Source organism: Podarcis bocagei (genome assembly GCF_964188305.1).
Source record: "Podarcis bocagei genome assembly, chromosome: 12".
NCBI classification, from domain to species: Eukaryota; Metazoa; Chordata; class Lepidosauria; order Squamata; family Lacertidae; genus Podarcis; species Podarcis bocagei.
In genome coordinates this window covers 24,108,976-24,134,584 of record NC_138137.1, presented here as the reverse complement: position 1 = coordinate 24,134,584, position 25,609 = coordinate 24,108,976, and the positions used below count along the sequence as shown (strand labels likewise).

The window sequence follows — 25,609 nt, the reverse complement described above, 5'->3', positions numbered from 1 at the left end:
GGGCTCAGCTGACATCTAAAAGAAAAGGAAAATTTGTGGCAGACAATTGTTCCTGGAAGGGTATCAGTCATCTGCTTCACTGCTAACAAGGAAGGGAACACAGAGCAGCCTTGAATGATATGGGAGAAGACACTCCTTCGGATACTTGGGTCCCAAACCATTTAGGGCTTTAAATGTCAATACTAGCACTTCAGATTGGGCTTGGAAGCAGAAAGACTGTCAGTGGAGCTCTTTTAATATTGGTGAGATTTGATCCAATTATGCTGTGTCAATTATAATTCTGGCAGTTTTATTCTGTGCCACCTGAATCTTCCAGACTTTGGCCCTGTCCTGCAGAGACTTCAACTGAAGAACCAATCAAAGCTGGTAATAGCTGCTTCTGTTGTCACATGAACATTGAAATGCATGAATACTTGGGCAAAAAGTTTGCCCCTCAGCTGCAGAAGATTGGCCCAGAGGTCACCAGAATAATGCAATATTTATTCATTAAAACAGGTGAGTTTTATGACTCGAAATGGTGACTAAGTAGTAAAAAAAGAAAAACAGATCTGGTATGATCGTCGAGAAAACACATTCTTTTCAAAGCACTTGTTGAGCAGAAGTACTTTGTGGAGAATACAGTGGTAGCTCTGGTTAAATACTTAATTCGTTCCAGAGGTCCGTTCTTAACCTGAAACTGTTCTTAACCTGAAGCACCACTTTAGCTAATGGGGCTTCCCGCTGCCGCTGCACCACTGGAGCACAATTTCTGTTCTCATCCTGAAGCAAAGTTCTTAACCCGAGGTACTATTTCTGGATTAGTGGAGTCTGTAACCTGAAGTGTCTGTAACCTGAAGCGTATGTAACCTGAGGTACCACTGTACCTTGGTTTTAAACCCAGTAGGCTATTAAGGGTTTTCCCTATCGTCAGTAGGCAGCCAGCTTATTAGAAGAAGCAGCACACAAATGTTTGGTAATTGCATAATGCCTGGCCACAGAAGTCTAATACTATCCTTATTCACTTTGATGGAGAAATCTATTTGCTGCAACAAAACTGAGATTGGATTCTAAATCTAAACAGTCTAAGCCAAAGTAGAAGCAATTTTCAGGAAAGGTATGCCTGAAGTACAAACTTTCCACAGTTTGGAAATCTATGGCCACGTCATAAGCTGTACTCTAAACCTCTTTGAATTCAGGCCTTCCCTAAGGGGTTTTCTGCTGCTGCCACCACCAGTCAACCATTCACACCATTTCCCCCAACCTTCCACAGCAAATTTACCCTTTCAAGTAGTGAGGGAACCTGTGATGAAGAAGGCTTTCTGGAGACAGAAGTTAGGAGATGCCTTGAAGGTCTCATTCTTAAGCCCTAAGTGTTCCCTGAGCATTCTCAGCATTGTATTTTTCTTGCCAAGGCACATGAGAAGTTTCTCAAGATTATCTCAGACCTGTTTTCAAGAAAGCTCAGAAAAACGGAGTCAGTTGCAAGGTAAGCCAGCTTGACTATCACTAGTCCAAACAAAGACACACAAATCTTGAAACAGTGTAGATGATCCCAGTGCCCCATACCCAATCCTGCAAAACTTGGTTATGGGTTGGGTCTCCCCTTCCTCCACCACTCTATCATAGCAGCATTCCTGCTTTCCTTGTCTCATTCCATACACACACTCTTCCACTATGTTTGGGACTGATTAGGTTGCCCAATAAATTCATTCCATTTTTTTAAAAAATGCCGGAATACAAGCTGATGCAAAATATCTGAACCCTCTGGAGCAGATTTGGAGGGGAAGTGCCGCGGTTGCAGAGTGGAGTCCTCACCCCAATTTCCCTTCCCACTATTCTGCCGTTGGCCAACCAGCATCAGTTGCATCCAACCTGCAACATTTATTGTATCTGAGACGGTAATTTTGCTACTGCCAAGGCAACATTCAACATGTCGCGCTACATATACTGCTACAATTTCCACTGATCGTAAAAAAGCAAACAAAAAACAGGCAACACTAAAACATGCATATAAAGTACTGATTCTAGAGAAAAGAAAACAGTCACAAGACATACACAAGACATATGTTCTGTCTACTGGGTTTGATCTCGACACATGCAGCCTGGGTGCTGCAGAGGTGCTAAAAGCACACTGCTACCATTTCAACACACAATGTGCTCTTGACATTTTAAGGGCGCGGTGTGCTCATAGTCTCAGGAAGTTATTTTGCATTCTCATATAAACATTTCCCTCCCCCTATCTTGTTTTCTACAAAAAAGACCTTTCAGAAAGGGTAAAGGGCCTTTGGTTTTTATACGCAATGCAGGAAAACATTATCAGCCCAGCCTTGCAATGCTTTAAAACATTCTCAAGCAGCGTCCCTACAGCTTCATTTAAACAAATGCCATCTATTAGCCACTTCCAGCATAGACTTCCTGCAATTAAATAGCAATGTTTTACAGTGCAACTTCTTTTTTTAAAAGATAATTAAAATAAAAGAGCAAATAAAGGAATAAATAAACCCAAGCAGGTCCCTCCCGCCAAAGGTTTATCCTGCAAATTAACTCAGACATAATAAAATTTTCTGGCTGGGGCACAGGCAACAAGAGCAGCTACACCACTGAAAGGGGAAAAATGAAGTCGAGCACTTTCCATTCTCAGTCACCGCAGTGCTAATTGAACACTAGCAAATTATTTCAAAGATCTTTCTGCAAGCCCTCAAGGAAGAATGGACAATTGGAACTACAGGGCAGAAAGACGGTGCATTTAAATGCAAATAAAGCATTCATAAGAGATGCTATTTTGGGTCTGCATTCTTAAGTTTAAAATACAAATCCAGGACAGCATTGCAGTCTTAAGGACTCTTCCGATGCACATGATGGACTAGCAGTTTATTGTCTTTTTTTCACCCTTTTTCTTTTTAAAAGGAACGTTATCAGGAAGCAGATTCACGCTTAAGATAAAGGAGGACAATAAAAAAGCACCTACGTAAATGAACGACAGTTTATATGTTACAAAGATACATTCGAGACCTGTTTTATAACAATAGATTTAAACGTGCTTTATGGCTGTACAAGAGCCATCCAGCCATTTACAGTAGAGGCAATAAAATGTCTCGTCCACATTGCACTCATCTGTGGGGCCTGGGATATGGTTTGCATTTATTTTGGAGGTAGGGCTGACTAAATTACAGCAAGAGTTAAATATGGCCTTGTTGATCAACCTGAGCTTTACAAACCCTTTTGTTGGGGCCCGATTTTAAGAACCGAAGTCATCTTGCTTCAAATTGCAAGCCTGACCTTGCAGGTTGCTAGACTTATGGCTAAACCGCCGTTTGGAAATCGGCTGATGGTGATTATCAGGGGCAGAAAAAACGGGGAATGGTTTGGAAATCCCAGCTAGGTGTAACTTGCAGCATAGGATGTTTATGTAAAGAAATGAAAGGGATTTAGGAGCCTGAGATGGCACCGGTTTGGCAACAAGGCATCTCAAGGGCTTCTTTCCTGGTTCATTGGGCAGATGAGAGTTGCTAAGAATGTGGTCTTGTTTGGTTTTTCATTTAATTGTGTTTGACATCCTAACATGGCACCAATCAGTAGTTCATTGGCCCAGTTGTTATAGAAGGAACCCATGCCAGTTCATCTCTCTGTATCACTGTTCCCCTAAAATGGTTTGTGTGCTTCACTGACAAAGGGCAATCTTCTTAACTAGGAGCCTGGTCCACACACCTCTGAAGTGTTTTTAATATGCATAACAATTACATTTTAAAAAATAATAATTTCCATGTGGGATCACAACCCAGTTACTTTAAAGAGCTGCTTTTTGTGTTAAGACTTTTAGACCTTGCTCACCAAAGTCCGTTCCCTGTATGAGCAGGCATAGAAGTGAATCCTATGATTTCTATAGCAGAGCAAACAAGCTAAAGTTGGACAACTACCAATATGCTGATAAGCCATTATCCAGATTACGGTTATCAGAAAGGAATGAGCTGGTACACCATGTCAGCTGTGTTTGTAGGGCAAAGTATAAATAAATTTACAAAGAAACGTGGAGTGTAAGGAAATCGACTGTGCAAGTGGAAGTTGTTCCACCTGTGCAATGACTTTGTGGGATTAAGTCAATCTTTAGGTGTCCCTGGACTCTTTCTTATTTTCTTGGCAAGAGGCTAGTGATACAGAGAGATGAACTGGCATGGGTTCCTTCAATATCAACTGGGCCAATGAACTATCCTTTTTAGAATATGTGCACTACTAGGCACATGAAATCAATGGGAATTGCTTCTACTGGGAGCATCTGAGTTTCTTGCAGCTTGGCAGGCATAAGACGCTACACATAGCTTTTTAAGAAAAGGATGCCTACCAACCAACCAACCAACCAACCAACCAGTAGTAGTAGTAGTAGTGGTGGTGGTAGTGGTAGTAGTAGTGAAAAAATGGTTAGAAATGGAATGCCAGCCTTTCATTTTTCAAACATCTGAAACATAGCATCTACACAGTTATAGAAGAAGTCAATGCACTAAACTAAATGATCTTACCACCAGGTTTTCGCTGATCACAAAATGAGACCTTTTAAATACTTTATGAATATGAACTAGTGTTCCTTGATCTGCGTTTTTCAAACACCGAGGTACTTCATTGCACCAATACATTAATTGGCTTTCTTTTTGATCCTAAAACACATTGTGACATCATTTATGATGGCTGAATGTTGAAATCTGTATTGGATTAAAATGGACAAAAGACTGGCTGCTCATACACTGCTGGTTCCAGGTCTTGTATACCTTAAAGGACACTTTAAAGACCACCTGAGCCCTTATATCCCAATACACTAACTGAGATCAACCAGAATGGTGAAGTCTGCATTGGATACAGACTTTTGTGCTGGTATGTGCTGCTTACATAGAGCTAAAAGGCTTATCTTGATACTAGAGTTATACTGAAGTGGACTTTAAAGTACACAGAGATAAAACTTTGGCTACTGTGCTAATATTCACAGCTGATGTTCTTAATCTTCCCTGTTGCAGCAACTGCAAATAATGCACACTAGACAGTATACAGTGGTACCTCGGGTTAAGTACTTAACTCGTTCCGGAGGTCCGTTCTTAACCTGAAACTGTTCTTAACATGAAGCACCACTTTAGCTAAGGGGGCCTCAACCTGCTGCTGCGCTGCCAGAGCCCAATTTCTGTTCTTAGCCTGAAGCAAAGATCATAACCCGAGGTACTATTTCTGGGTTAGCAGAGTCTGTAACCTGAAGCGTATGTAACCCGAGGTACCACTGTAATGGAAATGGCACATAGCAACAGTGCTATTTTATGGAAAGAAAGAGTAAAACACAACAACAGTGGACCACACCTTTCTAGGCACCCCGGCAACATGTATACGTCTTCCATAAGGGCTACATCAGCAGTTCTGCTGCATGGAGGTATATACATGCTTGAAAGGCACCTTAAGACGAAAGGCCATATTTCTGCTGCAGCTTTGTAGAATGGAAATCACAACGAGTGATGACTTTATGAGCTTGGTCTAGACAAGAGGGTTACTCTTTGGTGAAATTGCTCCTTGGGGAGGTTACTGTGAAAATTCCCATACAACTAATTACCAAGCCACTGGGGTTTGCTACTGAAAAAGGGATTTGGCATTGAGAAAGGAAGCCTGCAATGCAGCAACTCTTGTCATCATGTCCAGATTTTACTTCAGTGGCACAGCAAGGATACGATGAACGAGGGAAAGGGAAACAACAGTAAAGAACAATAAAAAGGCAGGATTAAATAAGAAAATAGCCTCAGGCGGAGTAGATAAGAAGGGAAGGTTATGTTCTTGTAATTGTTTGATGCAGTGCTTCCTCCAACTACCTTCCTACAAAGTTAGATTTCACACAGCCGGCAGGGAGCCCACCTACCAGGTGGCAGGAAACCTAAAATCCCAGAATCACAGGAGGCTTACACAGAGCCAGGCTCGGCACACATGTTGTCCATCAGTGCTTTAATATATTAACAGAATTAGGTGAGATCCAGCAATGGCATTACAATAACAACAAAATCTAACAAATGGATTATGTCAGGAAAACAACAAAAGGATGACCAACCACGTCTATTTTAACTCTGCACCATTCTGCCCCCCGCCCCCGCTGCTCTCTAACCATTAAAAGTATTTAATTTATTTGAAGTCCACACAAAGAGAGAGGCTTAGAATTCATTCACTTTGAAGCATGGAAGGAAATGTGAAGAACATTTATCATGCAAGTTTCACACCTTCTGTCCAGCTCAAATCCTATTACAGTGGTACCTTGGTTTACAAATTTAATCCGTTCCGGAAGTCTTAAACCAAAGCGTTCTTAAACCAAAGGCGTGCTTTTCCATAGCAGCGGGGGACTCAATTTACAAATGGAACACACTCAACAAGAAGTGAAACATGTTCTTATTCCATGGCAAAGTTCACAAACCAAAACACCACCTCCGGGTTTGCAGCGTTCTTAATCCAAGTTGTTCATAAACTAAGCTGTTCTTAAACCAAGGTACCACTGTATGGGGAGAGGAAGGGGTTTTGAAGCCCCTTCCCATATTACTTTTCAAGAAGCACTCACCAGTCATTTGTGTATGTGCAAATGCAGTCTGGCCAGAGGAGTTGATCCCTTTTTAATCTCCCCATCAGAAAAGCTTATGGATCTATTTAGTGGTGGTGGTTAAGGCTGGGTGATATATTGATATCTTGTGATATTGGCAGTACTTTTTTCCCCTTAAAAAAATGTTTAGGGGTACTTTCATTTTGACTCAAGAAAATCACCATTTTATTGTTCAAATCCGGAAAAACAAATACAGTAAATGGACAAAAGTACAAAGATTCACAAAATGTTTAGGGGTATGCGTTCCCCTGCGTCCCCCAGAAAAACAACGGGTTAAGTACTTAATTCGTTCTGGAGGTCCGTACTTAACCTGAAACTGTTCTTAACCTGAAGCACCACTTTAGCTAATGGGGCCTCCTGCTGCTGCCGCGCTGCCGGAGCACGATTTCTGTTCTCATCCAAAAGCTAAGTTCTTAACCTGAAGCACTATTTCTGGGTTAGCGGAGTCCGTAACCCGAAGTGTATGTAACCTGAAGCATATGTAACCTGAGGTACCACTGTACCTGCCTTAGTTTTAGTTGACTTGCTTTCTGGGATAGACCCAGATTAAGTTAGCTGTACTTAAGTCCCACTGAAATGAAGGTGACATAAGTTAAATCTTACATTTTACAGTGGTACATTTGTTCTCAAATGCCTTGGAACTCCAACAACTTGGAACCCAGGAAGCAAGTGTTCTGGTTTGTGAACTTTTTCGGAAGCCAAATGTGCTCCATTTTGAGTGCCACACTTCTGTTTTGAGTGTTACGCTGAGGTCTGTCTGTTTTTGCTATTTATTTTGCATTTTTGTCTTTGTGGCTCTTTTTGTTTTGTTTTTGTGACTGTGTGGACCCCAGTTCAGCTACTTATTGATTGATTGATTGATTGATTGATTATGTGACTGCAGTACAGTGTTTATTGCTCTCATTTTATGGATCAATGGTCTCGTTAGATAGTGAAATTCATGTTAAATTGCTGTTTTCAGGGTTGTTTTTAAAAGTCTGGAACCGATTAATCCATTTTGCATTACTTTCTATGGGAAAGTGTGCCTTGGTTTTGGAATGTTTTGGTTTTGGAACAGACTTCTGGAACATATTAAGTTTGAGAACTAAAGTACCACTGTATAGTGATTTCAATAGGGCCCAAGTTCAACTAAATTAGGCTGGATTCAAGTACCGCTGCATGTACATATATATATATTTGAAATTATAACATTTTAGGTGATGTGTCTGTATTTTCTACATGAGCCAGGGAAGAGCACAACAAAGTCCCTAGTCTGTCAGGAATGTTCTGTGGTTTACATTTGAAACGAGAGGTTATGGTGCCTGCATGTTACACATACACTGACTAACCACATGCTTATTTTCAAAAGAATTCCTTTTGACTCATATAGGCAATCAGTTTTAATTTGCTTAGGGTAGCCAAATAATAGGCAAGCGGCTGCTTCTACCAGTGCAATTAAGAGTATGGACATGCAAAACATTTTCTCCCCCAAATCTAAACACCACTTTGTTAATTCACACTTTGGTATTTGGCACACTCCATAACTCACCTGTAAAAAAGTGGCAGCCAGCCCAGCCGTATGCGAAGATTAAATAAAAGAACTATTTAATGAAGTTTCATATTACTACTCTCTTATTACTGGTACAAATTGTTCTGTAGGAGAGCACCTAATTTAGTGAGCTAGCCCAAATTAAAAATAAACTCCGCTTTTTCCAGAAAATTAACATAGGGAGCTCATTTTTTAGATATATAAAAAAACAGTACGTGTCCAATAAGGCACTGCACTAACAAAGCCCTGAGCATTATGGCTCCGGCTGAGTGGAAGGACATATGTTTATGCTTATTTTAAGAACTTTATTTATGACACAAATGATTGGGAATAGTTTGCAGGGTAAAATAAATAATAATTTTGCAGGAAGAGAATGGAAATGCTGGCCTTATTTATTTTACTCTTCTAGCCCACCCAGTTCTTGAAGGTCAAGTCACAGATAGGGTTTTTCTGTGGTAGGTAAGCCACCATGCTTCCAAGATGAGAAACTGAGGCTGAAATATAGCAACTTAGCCAAAGCTAAATGTCTTCACAACACACCCATCACAAGATCCAGGTGCATGTATTGCCTGTTCTGCCCACACTGTAAGCCAGAGACCAAAGCCCCCCCCCCCTTAAATATTGTGGCACGGAAAGCCAGACCGAAAGGAGGTGGACCAAAAGCGCTTCTAAAGGACATTTAGGAAAGATATAGATGCTTTGACGGTGACAAGTGTCAAAGAGTTTGTTCCATAAATGCAAATGTCCCTTTCCTGGGCGAACTACTCAAGTAGGAATACAACTCCAGCCACTTTTAGGCGCAGCTAATTTTCTGGATCCATTTCAATCTGTTTTCAGACCCATTTTGGCCTTGACAGATGCCCTCTATTAAGAGAAAGACAGTGGGCGTGTGACCCTACTAATACTCCTGGGTCAGCTTCTGATACCATCATAAACATGGTAGGCTGCTGGGTTGGAAATAGGAGGCCTAGCTTTTTCTCTCTTATCAGGAAGGCTCAGGGGTGCCAACTTGGAATAAAATATTGGGCAGGGGACAGGTGAGTCCCACCCCACATAACTGATCACAAGATGCGGTACACACACTCTGTCAGGGACCGTGCTGTGGAGGATCCTGAATCTTCACAGGAGCAGTGGGACAGTATAGATTTGGAACAGTGGTTTGCAGAGGGACATAGTCCAGAAGACAGAAGCTGGGAAGAACCGGGTAGTGAACAGCTAGGAGAAGGACTGGGACAGAGAGAGCTAACAGACTCTCTCTCGCTGGAAAGCATACATCTGCCCAGCCTAAGGTCACCACAAGCAGATAAGCAGACAAGCACAGAAAGCAAAGTGGTTGCGAGATCAGGTTGCAAGACGCGGAAGTGACGTGGATGACTAGGGAGGAAGTGGGTGGGATCCTTAACTGGGAGCACCTTTGCCCAAGGAATGGCTGCTTTGTTCTCTCGCTGTGCTCATTAAAATCTCTAAATGGTAAGAGACTGTTTTCACTTTGTTTTGCTTATCTACTGCCAAAAGGGGGGAGGAAACTAGTCCTTGAAGCCTGACACCATTTGAATGGCAATGCCCATCAACTGGGGGAGCAGCCCCCTCAAATATTTTATTGGGGGGCAGCAGAGGGACCTCAGTCCCTAGGAGTTGGCTTCTATGGGGTGGAGATGTGGGGGTCTACTGTTTGCCCCCATGGCATTTATGCTGGTGTTCCACAGGGATCCATCATGTTCTCCATAGTTCTTAATATGCTTATGGAATCACTGAGTGAAAGTATCTGGGAATTTAGCAGGAGAGTCCTAAAGGAAGGTCTGAGATCAGTAGTGGACTGGATGAGGATCAATAAACTGAAGCCCAATCCTGATAGAACTGAGGTATCATTGAAGGGTGGTTCATCTGCTCAGGGAGGCGAGTGTTTAAGTTGTTCAGGATTCGGCTGCACTCCCAATGAAGGATCTGGTTCACACTATTGCTGGAATCTCAAGTGGCATCAGCTGCATGGAGCACCATTCCAGTGAGACAGATGTAATGCGCTGTACATGTGGCTGCCTTTAAAGACTGATCACAAACTGCAAAATATAGCCATTAGGCTGGACAAAGACCTCCCCCCCCCAAGCTTTTAACTTTTAAATACTGTTTTAAACCTTTTTTAAAAAAATCTATTTACCTCCTGTGTTGTTTTGTTGCTGTTTTAAGGCTGTAGTGTTATTATTCCTTACGCTGTTTTCAATATTGTAAGCTGCCCTGGAAATGTTTAAATTAAACGATGGGATGCTAATTTTAAAAATAAATGTGATCTAGCCAGTGAGAGTACCAATGTATGTGTCCATATTATGGCATCATATAGGTGTTCTCAAAGGGACATGGTACAGTCACAGCAGCCAAGCCATTTAACACTTTGTAAGTCAGAACCAGCGCTGCAGGGGTCTGCACAGTTTAAAGTAAAAAAAAAGGGAGCAATTGCCGAAATTTGACTCCCCATCTCCTTTTCAAGTTTAATGATTGATGAGTTGTTTGAGATATGTCTAGCCAAACATGCTATTCTGTTTCTGCTATCAGGGTGGGCCCCCGTCATTTACACCTGCCACACAAGTAGGCAAGGTGACTTGGAAAGCAAAGATATATGCACATTGTAAAACTGAATAAGGGTGGCCAAAAGGCATTTTTTTTAAAGAACAGAAAGTAGAATGAGAGGTTTTTAAAATGCAGAGTTGGAAAGCACAGATGATCTGCACACGCTGCGAAACAGAATAAATGGGGGAAAGGCGGCCAAGAGCCATTTTTTTAAAAAAGAAAAAAGCAGAAGGAGAGGTTTTTAAACAAAACATTGAAAAGCATTTTGTGGAAAAAGGAGAGTCACTGAGAACATAGAAGGTAGCATTAAACTATTGGTTCACGATTTACGAGTGGACCACAAACTCATACCAGGCCGATATTAGTTACCTAGTTTTACTGAATATAATTCATTAAAAAAAAAATCTATTGCAAGTATGAAAGGTCCAGGGATTATGGGTTTCAAATAAATCCATACAACTCAGAAAGTGGTTTAATTAAACAAAAAATATGGGGTCATTATTTCTCAGCCATACTCAGTAGCTTCTTTCATTTAAAAATGAGTTATATGCAAAGATTCTTAAGAACGTCAGAAATATGTTTAATATAAAACCATATTAATATTATGGAAATCAATTTGGAAACGCTATTGTTTTAAACACACACAAATATTTAACATCCAAAGATTTAAAATGTAGGACCCAACGAACTTGCACTTTTACAAGCACCGTATAAAGCTCATGTTGCAATTCCAGAGAATCTACGTTATCTTTTTGTGTGGCAGCACCTATACTTTGGAACATTAGCCAGGTGCCCTTACAGTACACACTTTTTTTTTATTTCAGCAAGGCATATATATATATATATATATATATATATATATATATATATATATATATATGTTGCACTGATTTTACAGGGACACAAATTGTCTATAACGGCAACAGGAACATCACTTTTTCATCTCTTCCCAAGTTTAGTATGAGATTCCCCTTTTTTCAGATTCTACACAACCCATTTTGCTCCGTTTCCCTTACTTCACGTTGCACCGCAATTAGCAAAATGACAATACAGTGGTACCTCAGGTTAAGAACTTAATTTGTTCTGGAGGTTCGTTCTTAACCTGAAATTGTTCTTAAACTGAGGTACCACTTTAGCTAATGGGGCCTCCCACTGCTGCCGCGCTGCCGGAGCACAATTTCTGTTCTCATCCTGAAGCAAAGTTCTTAACCTGAGGTACTATTTCTGGGTTAGCAGAGTCTGTAACCTGAAGCGTCTGTAACCTGAGGTACCACTGTAGATAAATTAGGTACAAAAACCAAACAGAAGCCCAGTCACACCTGTCGGGAACCCCAATTTGGTTCGCGAAACAGAATCTGACCGTAACACACATGAGATTTATTTCCCAGTAGAAAATAGAATGCACAGAAATCACAACATGCCCTTCTTTATGGCTGCATGCCAAACTACTGAATCTTTCAATGGTACACTGCAACTGCTCAATGCTACGAAACCAACTCCTCTTACCTGTGGGTGTGCTACTACGAAATGACGAGGAAGGGGTAATGGGTGGCGTGACTGGCGGAGTAAGGCTCCCACTGCTGTGGCGTGGAGGAGTAGATACGTTTCCCCGGGACACCGAACTTGACAGAGTCAGGGAGAGTTTAGGCTGGATTTTCTTCTTCAGGGATTCCTGCTCTCGCCGCGCTGCATCAGTCATAAACCTGCAACAATGGCGGTGCCAATGGGTAAGAGGAAAATCGTTGTGAAACAGGAGCGCTGAACAGTCAGTACAAACACTTGCTTATGTTTCTGAAGCTGTGGCTTCCACAAGTCGCCAGGACTTGAGCTGAGATTCCGACTAAAGATCAGGAAGAGCTTTCTGACAGTAATTGCTGTTGGACCATGGAATGGTCTCCCCTTGGAGTTTGTAGACTCTCCTTCCTTGGAGGTTGTAAAGCTTAGGTTGGATGGTCATCTGTCATGGATGCCTTAGCTGAGGTTCCTGCATTGCAGGGCGTTGATGACCCTTGGGGTCCCTTCCAACTCTATGATTCTGTATCACTTGCAGTTTTTGATTCATGGCATATGTACTCCAATCATTTAAAACAACCACTGAGATTCTGTGACATAAGTGCAGCACAGGCTATGGGGTCTCACACAGATACAGGCGGGTGGCAGTTTTTAGCATGTTATACATGCGACATTTGCAAAGTTAATTAAAGGGGGTGATTCGGCCCGCCTAAAAAAAGCAGCGCTGCATCAGACAGGGTGCTGAACTGGAAGATAAACGCACTTTACAAAAGGGCTTATAAACTGTCAACTGGACACTCATTTCTAAAAAAATGAGAATTGACATACAAAGATTCCCTTCATATTTCACCACTGCTATTCTCCTGCTTTGTGACCCACTATTAGACACCTGCTCCCTGAGCCATTGTGACATAATGATGATGTCAACTCCTGTGTTCTGTTAGTTCTACAGTTCTACTCCCATTGCTGTCTCAGCTGTATCCCTGGTGAGAGTTAAACATGTTCCAGTTGCGGGGAAGTGAAGGGAGATGGATAAAGAAAACTACCAGCAGGACTCAGAGAAGAGAAGGGAACTGGATATACCCTGGGGGGCCACATAACTGTCTGTGAAATGCAAACCATTCAAGCCATACTATTTTAAATACAAACATGCTGTTTTAAGTTGCTTGTGGATTGCCCTGGTTATATTAAGGGGATTTGTCTTACAGTAAAGCTGCACTTACTAAAGAGGAAAGTAAAAAACGGGCATTACCAATACATTACTTCTCCACTTAAGTTTCTGATGGTACTGAGGTAGCTCCTCATCACAATACACACACACACACACACACACACACACACACACACACACACACACACAGTCATACCTCGAGTTGAATGCGCTTCGGGTTGAGCGTGTTCGAGTTGTGCTCTGCGGCAACCTGGAAGTAACGGAGCATGTTACTTCCGGGTTTTGCCGCTCGCACATGTGCAGACGCTCAAAATGCCATCACGCGCATACGCGGTAGGGGCGAAACGCGACCCACGCACGCGCAGACATACCGTTGCATCTTGCGTTCTGTTGGGATGCAAACGGGGCTCCGGAACGGATCACGTTCGCATCCTGAGGTACCACTGTGTGTGTGTGTGTGTGTGTGTGTGTGTGTGTGTGTGTGTGTACACACACACACATACATATATATATATAAAATTCTTGGTTCTGATGTTCTGTGAGGGAGGCCATCACGCAAGAAGCCAAGAATGACAGTGGAGAATGTGGGACTTTGAAGGATGAGGAATGGATCCCTATATATCAGGGCTCTGGAGCCTCAAGTGCAGGGGCCTGAGGAGTCCCATCACTCAGCCCAAACACTGAAGTCCTCTTCCAAGGGTCTTCTGGAGGTTCCCTCACTGTGAGAAGTGAGGTTATAGGGAACCAGGCAGAGGGCCTTCTCGGTAGGGGCACCCTCCCTGTGGAACGCCCTCCCTTCAGATATCAAAGAGATAAACAACTATCTGACTTTTAGAAGACATCTGAAAGCAGCCCTGTATAGGGAAGTTTTTAAAGTTTTGACATTTTACTATATTTTGATATGTACTGTAAGCCACCCAGAGCAGCTGGGGAAATCCAGGCAGATGGGCAGGGCATTATTATTAGTAGTAGTAGTAGTCAGGGCCTCTTGGGAGTCTCTTGACCATACGCTCCCTCCACAGGCCACACCTCTCTCCAGCCCTACTGCATACCCTCCTCCAGGGTTTCTGCCTGGTTGGGATATGTTATTGAACTGATAAGGCCTCTTGGCTGCCTGGATAGAAGATAGAAAGGAGTGTGTGTAGACACTAACCTCTTGTACAGAGGCAACATTTGCATCATTGCTTTCCCCACTTTTGCCTCTTGCCCCACCTACCACCACAAGCATGTGGCCCTCAGAAGCTTGCCCAGGTGGGAATGCGGGTCTTGGGCTGAATACGGTTCCCCACCCTTGCTATATTTTGTGGCAAGGACAGAGGCCCGGCTTTTCTCCATCTCAAGTAGCATCTCATAGCTTCACTTTCTCCCACAAGACACCATGGTTTCCATTTGACTTCTATGGGAAAACATGAATCTTCTCGTTTTCAATCATGCTATAATAATACACCAACAGATTGTGATCACTACACTCATTTGCTATCAAGTTTTTCAACAACCTCAAGAATTCCTTTCTGAATGACCTTTTCTCCACAGGATACGTTACAGGACAATTTAATGTGTAACAGTGCAGCGTCCCAATGTATGGGCAGCCATTAAGTAACTAGGCGAAACTAAATGTTCTAGACGCAAAACACAATTTTTTCAAAAAATAATGCTGATAGATTACACAAACTAGATAATGTAACCATCAAGCCATCCATTAAAGCCAAAAGTTAATCAATTGCCAGGAAAACAAATTACTCCAGATATTAAGGAGCCAGCCATTCCTTTGTGCTCTGTTTTCCTCCTGCAGTTACCTCTCCAGATGAAGCTTTTTCCAAGTGGGGATAACCCTTTCAAGCATGTCCTCTTACAATGCTAACTACCTTCTGTCTACCTTTCAGCAGTTAATTACCAAACTTGTCATTAATTACTGACAACAACCCATTTCATATGGACCGCTGCATCAACTAGAAGAAATGTCTTCTATTCTGGCTGCTGCAGGGAGGGGTGGTGGTGCAGTTATTAGCTTGCCCAGACTAATTTTTCAAAAGGCTGAATAAAAATGGTGCAATAAACCACTGAGTACAGTTTAATGTAGCAATTATCATCCCAGAATTCACCTTCACAGCAGTTAACAGCTAGCTTGTTAGGGCATTCATCAGCCTTGCTTTTGCTTTGGATCATTAATTAACAAACCAGTTGTCACTTGCTGCTAACAATACACACTTGATGTGTTACTGCTTAATAATAGGAAATAGCTTTATGGACGCTTATATTTCATTCCACATCCTCTTTGTAACATGGTTCAGATGCCTTAGTGTATTGTACAGTAATAATAATAGTAAAAATCTTTAAAAGATGTATTGCACATTATTGGGCTGGACAGAGCAATATCTCTTTAATTAAATGCATTTATGCTGTATTTAAAACATATTTTGAAGCACGCCATTAATTGCTTAATTTATTCCAGACTGCACCGCTCCTATTCAGTGACATGAAAGAAGCTTAAGAGTGCAAAGCTCATGAGGGAAAAGATTTCAGGGGCAATCCAGTCTTTCCTCCACTAGGCCTACAAAGCTTTATAGAGCACTAGGGCAATGGCAGCTGGTGCTGTGATCAGAATCACATTAGGCCTCATACCATCACAAAAGCCTCACCCACACCCAGAAAGCGCCACATGTTTGGCTGGCAAAATGGGAAGCTCTGTTCTAGGAGAGTGACGCAGGCATCACTCTGCAGGCAGCAGAGGTTGACAGAGCTCACAAGAGAGACACTTCCATCCAGCCCAGCAGAGCAACCCCCAGCTCAGCAGAGTTGGATTTCTCTGCCAAACTTTAAAAAATAAAATAAAATACATAAAAAATTAATTTAATTGAGAGGAAATTTCCAAATCGAAGAGTGGAAACTGTTGGAAGGGCCGAACCTTGTCTTAGCAAGTGGAATGTCTGGGCGTAATCCTTGCAAGAACAAGAAAAGTTATGCTGACCCCTCAAGATGTGTGAGATAGAGGCTGAAAGGAGCAGGCTGGTGGGTCAACTTGAGAGCCTGACTCAGCACAGAGCAGGAAACTGAAGAAGAATAGACGTCTGAAGTCTGCTTAGGTAGGACAAAGACTGCACAATCCCAGGGCTTAACGAAATACCCAGGAAATTCTATCTTTGGTGACATGAAGAGTACTTCCTCAAAGCAGAAAATAACCTAGTAAGCCACCTTGAAAACGGAAGGCTGCTACAATATACTGCTGCTGCTTGTGATTTCCACAACACATATCAATAAAAAATGACACTAGCAGCCTGACACTATGCTTATTTACTCAAAAGTAAATTCTACTTTATTCCGTGGGCTCTACTTTCAAGTAAGTGTTCTTAGGACTGCACCATGAGCCTTTGTTCCCACTATAGGAACATAACAGGAAGTTTGTTGCTAATCCAAACATAGGGTCGTATTCCAGTGTTAGTCTCACACAAAGTAAACCCATTGAAATAGATGAGCATGACCAACAGGCCCAGCTTAGCAGGAGATGAACCCACAGAATTCATGTTTTGGCATGTTATGAGATGAAGTCTAAACTGCATTTTTTTCAAAATGGCCTCTGTTATTCATACTGAGATGGCATGCACAAGTCCTGCATATCTGTATATCCTTACGTTGTAGCTGTACCCCAAAGTCATGACTGGTACAAGCAGATTATCAAAGCTACTTCCTTTTGGTGTTCATTTTCAAAGCAAATGATACACTGTGCTAAGGGGGTAAGTTTGCAGCACTATAAAACAGATAACTATTAACGTACAACTTTTTTTAAAAAAATGCAGGCATTTTATGAGACATTAAATTTACCTGGCACAGAAGGAGTCATAAATATATGTAGATTGAACCAGGAGATATAAATATATCAAGAGGATATACAGGAAATCCAATTAACCAAAATGCATACTATTTTTCAAGACATTGCCTAATTTCTTTCACGTTGTCAGTCTTCACACTCTGCATGTCAGCTTCATAATTCATCTGCCACTCAGCAAATTATTTTTAACCATAAGCTTCTTAGATAAGATGCCTGTCATTCTTCTTAAAAAAAGCAGCAGCAGAGCATTTTCGAATACAGAATTGCTTGGCCTTGATTTCTTCTAGATTTAGAACAATGATTTGACTTTAAGGCCACATTTATACCATACATTTAACACATCATGATACCACTCTAAACAGTCGGCTTCCCCCAAAGAATTCTGGTGACTATAAGTTTGTTAAGGGTTCTGAGAACAGTTCTGAGACCCCCGTTTACACATTAAACAACAGTTACGTATGAAATGAATACCACACACAAAAGCTTCAGTTCTGTGCTTAGTGTTACAGGCAAAATGATCAGTCTTCTTAATAACATGGTACTTCCAAAGGAGAAAAACACTGATGAATCTCACACACCAATGGGAAACTCATTTCTCAAATCATGGGTCCTTATGTAGCCAAAGTACAGTGGTGCCTCGCAAGACGAAATTAATTCGTTCCGTGAGTTTTTTCGTCTAGCGAATTTTTCGTCTTGCGAAGTATGGTGTCGGAAAAGTTTTGGAAAAGCTTCAAAAATCACCAAAAACCTCAAAAAAGGCTACCACACCGCGTTCTATGAGTTGCTCCTCGAAGTCAAGTTGCAACTGTATTAACGGTGTTAAGAAAAAGGAAACAAACTTGCAAAAAACGCAAGACGTTTTCGTCTTGCGAAGCAAGCCCATAGGGAAATTCGTCTTGCGAAGCAGCTCAAAAACCGCAAAACCCTTTCGTCTAGCGAGTTTTTCATCTTGCGAGGCATTCGTCTTGCGGGGCACCACTGTAATGCTATACATACCCTTCAAGTGTCCCGGTTTTCTAGGGACAGTCCCAGAATTATGAAAGCCATCCCAGCTTCTGATTTGATCCCGGAATGATGCAACTAATAGACTATATGGAAATGGCGGAGATGACTGGCAGAATCCGAGACCAGGGAGAAGAGTTGGTGGAAGAAGATTGGAGGAAATTTAAAACTTATTTGCAGAAATATTGTAAAATTTTTGAATGCTGATGACATTGAAATGAATTGAAGGGGTTCTAGCAACAAGGTAAAATGTAAGATGGGATTGATAATAGATAAATTAATAGGACATGAATTTGCTGAACCAATTTTTAAAAGGGATACAAAAATGGGAGACCTGAGGAAGTCAGGAAAATAAGTTAACTAAAGATGAGAAATTAAGAAAGAGGGAATTTTTGTTTTCTTTTATATGTGTTTCTTCTTCTTCTTCTTTTTTGTGTGTTTAATGTCTGTATTTTTGTATTTTGTAATTTTGTATCTTTTTCGTTTTTGTATTTTTCCAAACTTTTTTATTGATAAAACCTAATAAAATATTATAAAAAAATATTGATTTGATCCCGGAATGTCCCTGTTTTCCTTGCCAGTGCTGCCGCTGCCAATCTTGAGTAGCAGCAGCAGCTGGCACTTGTCCCAAGCAGTGGCAAGGGAGCATCCCATTGCCTCTCCATTGCTGCTCCATGGCCATTGCTACCCAACTCCTTCCTTGGGTAGCTCATAGTGGCTGCAGGACAGCAGGTGAGGCTGCCACTGCTGAGGCCCAGCCCCTTGTATTGTACTGGCTCTGACGGTCAGACAAAGAGCAGGGCTGCCCTGGACGGGAAGAAAGGGGGAGCAGAGCAGAATCCATTGAGTCTTGATTTGTTTAAAAAAACCATTTGTGCAGTCGCATCTAATCTTGCCCCTATTCTAACTATTTATTGGTGTGTGGTTTTTTGTGTGCAAATCTACCAATGAATAAAATAAAATAAAATCAGGATTAAGGGGTTTTCTCAGGAAAGTGGCGGGTGTATGTGCTGTGTTGCATGAGTGTAGCATTGGTGGCACTTGCCCTTCATCTGATAGGAGACGCTCGGGGGTGGGTGGCCAAAATGGGGGGGTTGAGAAGGGTGAGTTGGAGTGAGAAATGTTCCTATTTTCATGAGGAACATTGGAGGGTATACATTATACATGCATTGAACAGAGGTATCAGCAGGCTTAGGGAACCAAAAAGTTTGCAAGTAGTACAAAAAACCCCACACCTCACCATGGTGTGTGTGTGTGTGGGAACTAAAGAAGGAAACCCACCAAATGGGGCAAAGAACAGGTAGCATGCTCAGTTGCCACATAACGTTGACTGTTGGCTGTGGGGCTGGAAAATGCATTTCCCCCCACATTTCACAATACAGTTGTACCTCAGAAGTCGAATAGAATGCGTTCTAGAAGTCTGTTCGACTTCCGAAACATTTGACTTCCAAAGCACGGCTTCTGATTCGCTGCAGGAAGCTGCAGCCAATCAGAAGCTGCGGAAGCCCCAATGGATGTTCGGCTTCCGCAAGAATGTTCGAAAACCACTCACTTCTGGTTTTCAATCATTCGGGAGCCGGAACATTTGACTCCCAAGGTGTTTGGGAGCCAAGGTATGACTGTATGTTTTGTTGACGGTCTCACTTGTTAAGTTCCCATTGAGATGGCAAGCTTGCCCCTCTTCAGAGTGCATGTGAGGACTCCTTCCCGCCACCCCAAAAAATCCACATAAAATCCTAGATGTCACCTCTAGTCTAGCCTTCCCTCTGACATGATAGTTTTCTACTGAAAATTGTTTTTGCTTTGTTTTTTAAATTGATGAGTATCTATCAAAGAAGTCTGGGAATTGTAGCTCTGTGAGGGGAATAGGAGTCTCCTAACAACTTTTAACAAACTGCAGCTCCCGGATATTTTTTTTTTGGGAGGGGGAAGTGGTAACCTGGTGCTTTAGATGTATGCTATGAAGGTGGCAACTGTTATTACAGTGGTACCTCAGGTTAAGTACTTAATTCGTTCCGGAGGTCCATTCTTAACCTGAAACTGTTCTTAACCTGAAGCACCACTTTAGCTAATGGGGCCTCCTGCTGCTGCCGCGCCACCGGAGCACGATTTCTGTTCTTATCCTGAAGCAAAGTTCTTAACCTGAAGCACTATTTCTGGGTTAGCGGAGTCTGTAACCTGAAGCGTATGTAACCTGAGGTACCACTGTATAAGGCTTTTTAAAAATGAGTATTACAAGAGCAATCTGTCCTGCTAGCGTCATAACCATGGATCAAATAAATTGAGGTATGTTTGTCAGAGCACACTTCAGTCCCTATGGTTTCATGTCCAACCCCTTCTATGGACTCGCTGTCTTACTTTGGACAATTCTTTCCCAAGCGCAACTTTCCCAAGCACAACTGCTCAACGGTAAAAGTTGGATAATTTACAAGCTAGTGCAACAAAGTTCTTTTAAATGTAAACATAATACAGATAAAATGATAAATAGGAGCCACAGCAAAAGGTGAAAACATAGTTGGGGCATGTATCTTTGAAGAAATCAATTAATCCTATTGCTTCCCACTTCCTCTGGAATTACTGGAAGACCTGTAACAATCTGCTGTGATAGGAAAGGACTGCCATTTGAAGAAGAATACCCTCTGTCTGAGTCAGACCGCAGGAAGTTCCTTGAGCGTTGCTTGATCTGCTTCATCATCACTATTGTGTAAATCGGGGGCTGTTGTTTTTTAAATTTATTTCAAGTGAAAAAAAGGTCAGGAAGTAGGAGTGTAAAATACACTGTGCTGTACAACCGTACCATAATACATAGTGATACAAGGGAAAAATATGCAGCGCAATTTAGGAAGGCCTTCTTGTAAGTGGGGAAAAATGCATAAATTGCCATTTTTATTAATTTCCTAATGTAAAGCACAGCTGCAGTAAAGTTGGCAAATATAAGTCACCTTTACAGTTTGCGTTTCTCAAATGAAATCATGCTTTTTAATTGGGTCTTGTGATAGGAATTTTATGGTTTTAGATATATAGTAATGTTCATAACTGCACATACATAGATCAGTACAGGAACCATTTTGATTCCTAAACTGACCAAATCCTTTCTCTGCAAGGTTAAAATTGGAAAAGCCTCCCCATTGTCTCTTCCTTTAATCTGTGTTTGAATAAGGTGTGAGCCTGTGACCTGGCCCAGGAAATAAGTATTTTAGCACTACAAAAGAATGGCCAGGCTCCCCAGAAAATCCAATCAAGTAACCTGCTAGACAGGAGATAAACAAGGACAAGAGAAAAACAACATTTAAATTTCTGTGATGTAGGTGGGATGTATCTGAGGGGTGGTCTTAGGTTACACCCCTTCTGTGATGTATGCATAATGTTTCTGGGGGTGGTCCTGATCTAGAGAAGGGGAATTTCAAAAGTCTTTATAAGGCCTTGCAGGCCATTGTTCTGGGTCCTCTTCCTCTCCTGCGTGTGAGGGGAGTACCCTGTTGCAACAGATCAATAAAGATCAAGCTTACTAGCTGCTTTGCTTCTCAATATTCTCTGGTTGGCCTCTGTTATTTTCTCCTACCAATAGGGAACCTATGTAAGGACTCTATATGGGCTCTTGGATACCCCATAAGGGAAAAGGGCATATTTTTATTTACAACAGATGGCGACCACGAAGGGACTTTTGGTTACCCGGATTCTGGAAACGAGGAAGGACTGGTTATCCAGCGCGCACCAGGCAGTTTGCCAGGAGGAATAACCAGTCTTCCATCGGTCCCAGGGTCTGGCAATAACTTGGAGTTCAGCGGGGCTAACCAGAGGAAGCAAATCTTGATCAGGCCGGCCTTAAACAACCAGTCAAGACATCGTGGGATCACCAGGAACAGCGCATGCGGAAGTGAGTATTAAGTAGGAAACACGGGTAGTGGGTTGGGGTCTCTAAACCACAGCAACCAAAATTCTTTAATTCTCCCTTTTCCCTTCAAATCTAAAATTTCTACTTTTTTCCTCATCTAAAAATTGCCTTCTCCTTTCTGTCCCCTCAATCTCAACACCAGCCCTAGCCCTTCGGAGTATGCCCAGGCAAAAGTTGTGTGTGACTTCTTTCATTTCCCTTCTACAGTCTATATGCCGACCTATTCCTTCGGAGTTTTGCCCAGAAAAAGGTCGTGCTTTTTCTTCTGTACTGAAAACTATTTAACTCCCAGGTGTAGCCGCACCTCTGCCATGGCGATCTTTGTTAGAGATGACCTGTGAGCAGAGAAAGCAAGGGCACCTGATTCCTTTCCTTCTTTGTCATTTCTGAGTCCCAATCTGGCACTGCGCTACGCAAGCGTCCAGTAGGGAACTCTCAGGTTAGATTGTAAGAGGCAGGAGGTTGCTGTGGGCTCCCTGGCTGAGTAATGACCAAAGGGGGGGGGGGTTGAGATCGCTGACCGCACTGTTAGCTTAGTAGCCAGGAAAGGCCAACAGCTGTACCAGCCTAGTAAGTCAGGCCAGACGAACGGCGGTGTGTCACAGTACTAATTCTCGGAGTTGTCCAAATTGAGTGTACTGTGGGTTATTTATTGTGTTTCCTGAAAAGTGGGGATAAAACCCCGACTGCAGTATAAAAGTAAAAGCTAGCGCTATTAAAATTCTTAAAATGGGTGCACCTCAATCAAAAGAAATGAACCCACAGACTCCTGATGGGAAAGAAGCCCAGTTGGTGCTTACTTCCCGCCTGGACTCTGACAGTCCCCTTCAATTTGTGTTTAAGAAACGTTTTTCCAGTGTTTAAATTGTGCTTAGGCAACATCCAGCAGCTGCTTATCTTAAATGTGCCATCTAAAATAAAAATGCAAGCTTGCTCCAAATTCTAAATCTAAGGAAGCCATGTTGAACCTTATCAGTCTTAAAAACAAGACAAAATGGAGAATGAAGTGTGCAAATGTTTGTTATTTGAGAGAGGCTCTAAAAGAGAGTTTTTCTCCCAAGTGGTAAAATCCTGTATGCGTGCTACTTGTGTTCTGAAAGGAGGATTACCCCACCTCCTTTCTCTAGTTTCAGTGGGGGGGGGTGATTTTAAGTCTAATGGTAAATGAAGTTGTGTTGTAACTTTTGAGTTTGTGAGTACACCTGTGTTCCAGTCTAAGTTAACCTAATGTTTCTGCTGCAAAAGCCTAGTTGAGCCAACTGCTCTCTCAAGCTAAAATGCAGTGTATGTATTTCATTAAGCATATGCCTATGAAAGTATGGTGTTCCTTCTAAGAAAAATATCTGAGTCCAGTTTTAACTTTGATCTGGTTGGACAGAAGAGTTATTGTAAGGCTCCTGATATCAGTCTCTATAAGACGTCCTGGCCTCTTTTCTTAGAACATGCCCCCCCTTGTTTCATTCTGTCTCTTTCAGGGTTTTTTTTCCCTTCTCCTTCTTATTCTGTGCCAGGTAAATTTACTCCCGAGTAAGCTTCCTTTAAAGGAAACTGCAAAGGGGGGGGCATAGATTAGGCTTACTATTCCTCTGCAAGTTCAGGAAAAATTGTTCACTTTTGTATTCCTTTTAAATCAAATCTATGGCTGTTTTAACTATGCTTTATAAGAGATCCTCTCCCTATCTTAGGGAAAATGTTCACTTCAGTCTTTAAAGATAATTTATCTAGGAACTTTCACTCTTTAGTCTAAGGAAGTAAACACTCACTCAAACTAGCTTCAAGATCTGCTAAAAGGGTTGGGTACTTTTATTTTCCTCTTCCTTAGTACATGATAGGCGCATGGCTTGTGGTCTCTTCCCCAGTTGTGTCTGTGTACATAAGTATGTGTGTGTCTCTCTGGTAGTACAAATCTTGCTATAAACCCTGTATTTTAGGGTTGGACTAGATGACCCCAGGTCCCTTTCAACTTTCCCAATTTGTGGCTGATGTGTTGAAATTCAGCCCAGATTTGCTCAAATCTTGCTATGAAACCTGTATTTTAGGGTTGGACTAGATGACCCCAGGTCCCTTTCAACTTTCCCAATTTGTGGCTGATGAGTTGAAATTCAGCCCAGATTTGCTCTTTGTTTTTTTAAAAGGTGTGAGGTGAAGCCATGATGTTTGAAGCAGAACTGGTGATATCAGGCAGTTGAGTGATTACAGTATTTATCATTTTGTCTACTATTAAAAAAAAAAATCAAACTTAAAAGTCTATTAAAAGTTTAAGCACATAAAAATTCATATAGTCAAGTAGAATGCGCCTTGACCAATCCTGTAAATAAAGGGGCAGTAAAATTTGTCTGCAAATGGTAAGGCTGAAATGACTGAGAATGTTTAAAAAAAAAAATAATAAAGAAAGAAAAAATCCTATGAATTCTGATCCTCTGGCCATTTTCCCCATATATAAGGGCGTGGCATTGTTCCGCGAATGGCCAGAGGGATATTAGCCCTTTCCTGTACATAAAGGAAGCAGTCTCAGTTTGCTTGGGCTGAAATTGCTAGCTTTGAGTTTCTCTTTTTTGTTTAAAATCAAACCCTGTTTTCAAAATCTACTCCTTACCCTTCCCTTCCCTTATTCAAATGGTAATTGAGCCAAAAGATGCAACATTTTCAATGGTATAAAAGGTTTGCTGAGGCATGAACTCTGCACATGCACAGAGGCTAGATCAGCTTAAAAAAGAGAGGGGGGGAGAGAGAAGGTTTGGAGAGCAGTGTGCTGCAGGGAGAAACCTTTCCAAATAGCCATTGAGGGAAATCACCCTTAATGTGTTTTGCTCCAGGGGCTACTTAATACAAAAGAGTTAAGTACTGGACATGCCAAATTCTTTTCACAGGTAAATATCAAAGCACTCCCACTGTGAGTTCCTCTCTTGAGTAGATTTTATAACAGTTTGTGTGTGTGTGTGTGTGTATATGCCTATGCATTTTAGGAACAGCATTTCCTGTCAGACCTCTCACATGAAATAATTTTCCCTTTTAACAGAGTGACGTTTCTTTTCTCCCACAGCACAAATGATAATGAGGGGATGCAAACAGTGATTTAAATACTCTATAAAAAGTAATTGCATTTGTTTTTCTTTTGTCTTTCTTCCCTTAAAGCCAAACAGCCACTTTCTTTCTGTTCAGCAAAACAAGTCTGAATCCCTGCTATATTAGTTGATTTCCATCTATCTCTTTGTGGCTTTGACATTTTTTTTTAGGTTACAAATAATTTGTTTCGTTTATTAAGTTCGTTTTATCAGTTCTTCCATTATATATATGAAATTAATCGAAGCACAACCAAACATTGTTTGTGGAATGGTATTTGTTTACCTTTTTGCCTGAGCATTTCTTATTAATTCTGTCATTTTGGCTAGTGCAAGGTACCTGCACAACTTTAAATTGCCATTCATTTTTCTTGGTATTAACTCATTTCCCAGTATTAACATTACAGCTGATGATGTCACATCAAGAAACACTTTTATTTTCATTTGGGATGTTAGAATGCCAAAACA

General features: G+C 41.6%; 1 protein-coding gene across 1 annotated transcript in view; it reads right to left on the bottom strand.

Moving 5' to 3' along the window:
- The window catches only part of JAZF1 (JAZF zinc finger 1), a 132,112-nt gene that overhangs the window by 7,063 nt on the left and 99,440 nt on the right, over positions 1-25,609 (bottom strand). The window contains exon 3 of the mRNA XM_081164942.1: positions 12,180-12,376. Within this exon, the coding sequence (XP_081021068.1) occupies positions 12,180-12,376 (197 nt within the window). The remainder of the gene's footprint in view (positions 1-12,179; positions 12,377-25,609) is intronic.